The sequence below is a fragment of the Curcuma longa genome, chromosome 8 (assembly GCF_044706935.1).
Source record: "Curcuma longa cultivar G26 ecotype Majalengka, Jawa Barat chromosome 8, ITB_CL_G26_1.1, whole genome shotgun sequence".
Classification (NCBI taxonomy): domain Eukaryota; kingdom Viridiplantae; phylum Streptophyta; class Magnoliopsida; order Zingiberales; family Zingiberaceae; genus Curcuma; species Curcuma longa.
Window position 1 is genome coordinate 7771867 of NC_133868.1, and position 7556 is coordinate 7779422.

At 36.6% G+C, this 7556-nt stretch overlaps 1 protein-coding gene across 1 annotated transcript; it reads right to left on the bottom strand.

Moving 5' to 3' along the window:
• Positions 1–2244: 2244 nt before the first annotated feature.
• Positions 2245–3589, bottom strand: LOC141833860 (squamosa promoter-binding protein 1-like). Its single transcript, XM_074721373.1, has 2 exons — positions 3034–3589; positions 2245–2626 (listed from the first exon to the last, which is right to left on the bottom strand). Exons 1-2 carry the CDS (start codon positions 3351–3353, stop codon positions 2398–2400), a joined length of 549 nt encoding a protein of 182 aa, XP_074577474.1. The 5' UTR covers positions 3354–3589; the 3' UTR covers positions 2245–2397.
• Between the last annotated feature and the right edge of the window lie 3967 nt (positions 3590–7556).

Below are 7556 nucleotides of genomic sequence, written 5' to 3' on the forward strand. Positions count from 1 at the left end.
TAATTCTTCACTATTTTGTCTCTTTTTCATTTAAGTTGTTGATATTGAGTGTTTTCTTTTGACTCTTTTTCGTCATAGTGCTATCAAAGTGGTATCAGAGCAGGTTATCTTCTAGCTCATTTTTTCTTAATAGTAAATATGACAAACAATTTTAATATTATTTGGTATGGTCCCAAATTAGATGGAAAGCTCGATTATAATTATTGGCAGATAATGATGTCTACACATTTGAAAGCTCAAAATCTTTGGAGCTTTATAGATCCAGGTCTTTCAGAAGGAGCCGATGCAAACTCTCAACAAGGAGATCAACTTGCGCTCGGACAAATTCATCAAGGAGTAGATTATTCAATTTTTGGCATGATAGCAAATGCCAAGATGACCAAGGAGGCGTGGGACATCTTAAAACTGTCATACAAAGGAGTTGATTGAGCACAAAAATCAAAGTTGCAATCGCTACGAAGGTTATACGATCGATGTGAGATGATCTCTACAGAAACAGTTGAGCAATATTTTTCACATCTTATTGATCTTGTCAATAAAATGAGATTATATGGAGATAAAGTTGGAGATGATATATGCAGTAGTTGAGAAGATTCTTCGAACCATACCATTAAAGTATGATCATGTGGTGGCCTCAATTCAAGAATCACATGATATTGAACTACTGACAATTGTAGAATTAAAAGGTATGATAGAAAGTCATATTGGCAGGATCAAAGCAAAGACAGAAACACCGACGAATGAAGAAGCTTTAAAGAGTTAGGTTACTCTTAATACGACTGACTCTAATCAAAGAGGATGAGGATATAGAGGAAGAGGATAAGATAATTATTCAAATCAAGGAAAATGTGAAGATAATGTCAAGCAAGATAAGTTTCTGGCTCACTACTATAATTGTGAAAAATATGGGCACAAAATTACAAATTGTAGATATAAAAAATTCAACAATCATGACAACTAGGCAAATATTGATGAAAATTATGGTAAGAACTTTAATGAACTAAAACTTTATTTTTGGCCAATAATAGTTTACTTGCAGATGAGAACGTATGATATTTAGATACTGGATGTAGTAACCATATGTATGGAAGAAAAGAGCTATTCTCGGAGTTAGATGAATCAGTTCAATCAAAGATTACTGTTGGTGCAGGGAGCACTAGATGATCGAACCTTGGTTTTGATGATGACACGAGGTTCAAGTTAAGTATGTAGTTTATATTTCAAAGGTATGGTTCAAAGAATCTTCTCAACTACGATATCATCTCCAACTTTATCTTCATATAATTTCATTTTATTGACAAGGTCAGTAAGCCGTGAAAAATATTACTTAATTGTTTTTGTAGAGGTCATCTCACATCGATCGGATAACCTTCGTAGCTATTGCAATTTTAATTTTTGTGCTCGATCAACTTCTTTGTATAACAATTTTAAGATGTCACACGCCTCCTTTGTTGTTTTAGCATTTACTATCATGCCAAAAATTAAATAATCTACTCCTTGATGAATTTGTCCCAACACAAGTTGATCTCGACGTTGAGAGTTTATATCAGCTCTTTCTAAAAGATCTGGATCAATAGAGCTCCAAAGATTTTGAGCTTTCAAATATGTAGACATCATTATTTGCCAATAATTATAATCGAGTTTCCCATCTAATTTAGGACCAGACCAAACAACATTAAAATATTTGTCATATTTACTATTAAGAATAACAAGCTAGAATGTAGCCTGCTTTAATATCACTCTGATAGTACTCCGACGAAAAAGAGTCAAAATAAACACTCGATATCAACAACTTAAATGAAAAAGAGGCAAAATAGTACAGAATTAATGTATTTCTTATTGCAGATGAATGAAAACTTGATTATAATAATAGGTTATACATGTCCTTATATAGCAGTATGAAAAACTGATCTGATCCTAAAATCATGCTATGGATCTTAAACTTATGCATCTAGATTTAACCTTAGCAAATTATTTATTCAAAGCATTAACTACGGACATACTCTTTTAATTTTGACTTGATTTAAATAATACAACATTGTCTGCCATCATTGGCCATAAAAATCTTCAAAATCAAAGGTAATTGCATTCCAGATTTGATTCCTTGATTGTTGACATTTTGTGACATAGCGGGAATGTAGGATAACTAGGGAATTACCTAAATCAAATAAAATTTTTATTGATAATCTTGGATGGATAACGAAGGTTATCAACGACAATCCTAAACCAAACGCACCCTAAAAGTTTTTCAAATAACGTATCCTCTTCTAAAGGAGAATTAGTATAAAAGCGAGAGAGATCATAGGAGTAACTCATTGTTTTTGTTCATTCTTAGCCTGTGATCTAACAAAGTTGTACATTAGACACAGGAAGGATGACAGAAGAGAGAGAGCATGATCATGGTTCAAGGGAGATGGATGTGGGAATGCTTGAACGTGGAATTTCCAGGGACAATGTCGCTGCGCTCATTTGAGTCTTCCCTTCTTGGTTGGCTGCTCTACAGCGACTCAAGCCTTGATTTCCCTCTGCAGTTTCTGAAGAACTTTTCCGGCGACGCTCGTTGTGACCAGCCAAACGCCGACGGCAACTCCTTTTGAACTCGTCAAATTCTGATAGCTCATGGAATCTGCATGGAACAAGTAAAGGAGGAAGCTTAAGCTCCAACTTAAAACTAAACACTCAATAAATTAAAACGTTTGCAGGATCGTAACAACCATAGCTACAATAATCTTTGATCCATGTGCAAGTGGAGTAGTAATCTAATATAAGATCGCTAGGATCTTAATTTCTAGATCCTTGATCTATGTGCGATGGAGTAGCAAGCTCAACAAGTTTTCATTCTATTCAACTCTGGTGATGGAACCATATCTTTCACTAATAAACAAATAATTGATCAGCAGATCAGAAAAGAAGCTCAAACAGCTTGTCCAGATTCCCTTAATTTTATCATCACGTTATTTCCTTTTTCTCACAATTCAATAAATAGAGAGATAAAATAAATAAAACCGAGAGGAAGTGGAAACAGAGGAGCACCTGCTGCATTGCTGACAGAACCTCTGCTGCCGGCCGGCGACGACGACCGCCGCGGCCTTGGAGTGCATCTCGCAGACCTTGTGCCGACAGTTATACCGCTTCTCCTCCGTCAGATCGGCGGTGCACTTGTCGGCCTGGCAGCTCCCTGACCCCCTCTTCGCCGCCGGTCGCCGCTTGGTGTCCACGCCCGCCGCTGCCTCACCTCCCGGACTGACCGCCACCTCCTCGTCTTCCTCGTCCCCGTCCTCCTGCAAGGCGACCGCTTCCTTCTCCTTTACGGCCTTCTTGGGGAGCTTGGTTGGCGGCCGGCGGCGGTCCATGGCGGCGGGAGATCAGAGAGGGAAAGCCGGAGAGAGAGCGAGAAAGAGAAAGAGAAAGAGAGAGAGAAAACAGGAATGCGAAAGGACCACTGTAAATGCGAGGCGAAGGAAAAGGCAACGTGAACAATGAGTCGAGGAATCTCTGTCAATTTGCAAGAAATCTTCTGCTACAGCGACGTCTCATGCCCATGATCAAACAAACATCATGATCATAGTCATCCTCCATTATGAAGATGAATAATAATCTGCCTGTTGCAAGCTGTAACAAATGCTTGCTTGAGAACGACTCCATAAGGAATCGAGTGCGCCATTTATTAAGATCATAAGCGCATCAGATACATCACGAGACGGGACTGGAATGGAATCTCCTTCCTTCGATGTCTACGTCGCACAGTCGTGGCTTTTGCCACGTCTCCTTTTTGTCCCTGTTCCACCGGAGTTTTCTTTCTTCTCCGGGGCCTGAACATGTACACTAACTATGTTTGTCAGCACACATACACAGTCACCTCGTCTTTTACATCATTAAATAATTTGTGTCTGTTATATTGATCGCTCCATTCACCATAAAACTCTAGATGCATCACTTCAAGAAGGTTTGATCATTTCACTTTTAAAATCTCTTATTTTTTTAATGAGTTAATTGGTGACGACAATTTATCTTAAATAATGCTAACACTCCATTATTTATTAGAAAATAAGTTTTTGAAAAAAAATGAGGAAAATAGATTATTTTTGTTATTCGAATGTGATACTAAAATTTGTTAGGAAATATTCTTTTTAATATCTCTTTTCTCTAAATCCAATTAGTCAAGCGAGGTAGATGAGGTGCTTGGATTATTGGCCTAGTCTGATTGGTTTGTCAATACCAAATAACCCAACCAAATTGACTAACAGATCACTTGATTAGCTTATTTAAAACATCCTACCTAATTAGTTTTTTTACTAAGATATTCAATTACACCAACTAATCCTGAAATGGACGGTCCGACACACATTTCATTGATCAAATAAATTCAGAAAATGATGTGTTCCTGAAGTGGCGTTCTAGCATTATATGTTGCATGGATTTTGAACCTTATTATTTGAAAAAAAAATACTCTATTTCTTACCATATCCATGGCAACAACATCCTACCTAACTAGTCCCCTAGATCAGGCAGGCAAAAACACTCAATTAAATCAAACCAATTTATTTTCTAAGTTGATTAGATTCAATCCCCCAAATAGCTTGACTGGATTAACTAAACGAATCAACATGTTCGATTACTTCAAACTGAACCATCCAAATTATCAATTAAATTATCTAAAAAAATGAATGATAATCCCAGTTAGTTGTATTGACTCAATCCCTGGGGTGATCGGTCCGGTCCCATGGAAGTTTCCCACCTGTCATCAGGGTAAATCGGGAAGCGCACGCAGCGGCCAACCCAGATGCCCAGCATCCTTTGATTGTGATCCCCATTTGGAAGAAAATTTCTGTAAATACGTCGTAGTTAGGGATCAAATCGCGGATACTTGGGTGATAACCTGAATGTCCTACCGTGGTACCATGACCCCGGGGACATCAATTAAATTATCTAAGTCAATAGTCAATTGGGTTCACCTGACTTATTTGAACCAACTGGATCACTTGATTTAACTGAAGTCCGATCGATCTCTCCGACTTAAGTGACTCGTCTACTCTCTCTCTAATTAAAGTGACTTATTTACAGAAAATAAAAATAGAAAGAGAATTTATTTATGAGGCAAAAAATAACAGATGAATAAGAAAAATAACATTTTTTCTACAAGTCATTTTTAAAAATATATATATTGAAAAAAGTATGTTGGTTAAAAAATTTTAAAATATTTTTTTATGAAAATATTGTAGACCAGCTTAAATTAGATATGCCTTTTTCCTGCAAGTAGACCCGGTTGGAGATATGGGACCCTGTTAGCCATGTGCTAGTGCGGCTGTGTGCGTTGGGCCACAATGCGACCATTGAAGCCGCCCCAACGCCATCATCTCTCTCAACTCTGTCTCCTTTTTCTAATTGCTCCCCGGGGTAATGGTGCAATGGTAGGATATTCGGATTGTGACTTTAGGGACCCGCGATTCGATCTCCAGCTACGGCGTATTTGTAGGAATTTTCCTCCAAATGAGGAACACAATCAAATGATGTTGGACATCTGGATTGACCGTCGTATGCGCTTCCCGATTTATCCTGGTGGTCGGTGGGAAATTTTCGTGGGACCGAACCGGTCACCCCCAGAGATTGAGTCCATGAGACTGACTGGTATTTATCAATTTTTCTAATTGCTCCGTATTTATAGACGTAACTGAATGATACTCGGATGGTAGCATTCTCATGGAATTCATTGTTTTGTGATTTATACTCACCCACCTAAGAAATCATTTAATACCGTGGTTTATACTATCCACATTTTATTGCATTCTTTTGATTGCTCCTGAGACATGATGTGCTGGTAAAAAATAAAAATGATAAAAGATTTGAATTTCACGTTGAATATTCTTGAATATTTATAAAGTTCGAACCATCGATGATATTGGACTGTAAAAATTAGAATCAAGAAAATATATAAATTATTTTAATGACCCAAGATCATTAAATGAAAAGATGTGGAAGAAGACGATCAAAGAAGTAAATTGTCTTTAAAATAAAGACAAGACAAAATAGCGATCCTAAGAAAACTTGACGACTTAATCACTTGAATTACAAATGCTTAGGGTTCAATATATAGTAATCTAGACTTGTTTAGTGAAGTAGTCGACCATTAAAAAATTTTAGAATTTTGATTAGATCCTAATAATTTATCTCTCAAATAAAAGATCGCTGGGAGCCCCCTTAATGGTTTTAATAGATCTCTTATTGGTTCGGATCCTAATGGATCCACCCCCACATGGCACCACATAGACAATGACTCTGATACCACTTGTAAAATCTAATTAATAGAATCCACATATATCTCAACAACGGTATGATATTGCCCACTTTGGACCCAAACTCTCATGATTTTATTTTTTGATTTTACCCAAAAAGTCTCATATCAATAAAATATATATCTTTCATCTTATAACTTCAAAATCTTTTCCATGTATTTCCAATATGAGACTTTGATTGTATCCCAATAATTTACCCCTCAAATAAAGAACCACTGAAAACCCCCTAACAGTCCCAACGGATCCTTTATTGGGAGTCCCCCTATCATTATTCTCATGGTCCGGATCCTAACGGACCCCACGTGGCTCCACATAGATCATGTTGATATCACTGTTAGGTCCGATAGAATCTACATATATCTCCATAATAGTATAATATTGTCCACTTTGAACTCAGATCCTCATGATTTTAATTTTAAACTTTACTCAAAATTCCTCATACAATGTTGTCCCAACACTAAAATCATTTAATCCTATTATAGTTTCAAGTAGATCTCTTGTTCTTCCAAACATGATATAGTTTCAAGTAGTCAACGGTTTCCAACGAAAAGTAACTCCAAAGGATATGGTTCCAACGTTTACTTTAATTAGTTTCCAATACTCCCCTTAAAGTGATTTTTTAGCAATTAATCCAAACTTATTTTGAAGTAACTCGAATTGGCTTCTAGAATAGGCTTTGGTGAATATGTCTGCAATATTCTCATTGGGTTGAATATCCATTGTGTTGATAGTACCTTCAAGAACCTTTTCTTGAATGAAATGATGCTCAAGTTCCATATGTTTAGTCCTTGCATGACATACAAGATTATTTGCAAGCTTGATAGCACTACGGTTGTCTCAAAAAATTATAATTGGCTTATGTATAGGAACATATAGATCTTTAGCAAGTCTTTGTAGCCATATGCATTCTTGAGCCACTTTGTATTTTGCCTCAGTAGTTGATAATGACATAGAATTTTATTTCTTGCTACACCAAGAGACACTTGTATCACCATACAAAATACAAACTGGAATTATCTTAGCCATGGGGCTAAAAGTTTCATCATAATCTTCATCATATTTTTGAGAAAACCCTTGAGCAATCAACCTTGTTTTATATCTGTCAACACTACCATCAACTTTCCTCTTAATTTTGTATACTCACTTGCAAGAAATATGTTGTACATTTGGGGGCTTAGGAACAAGACTCCAAGTTTGATTAGTCTTGAGAGCATTTATTTCAGCATTCATAGCAAGCTCACATTCCTTATTTCCTTTTGCTTC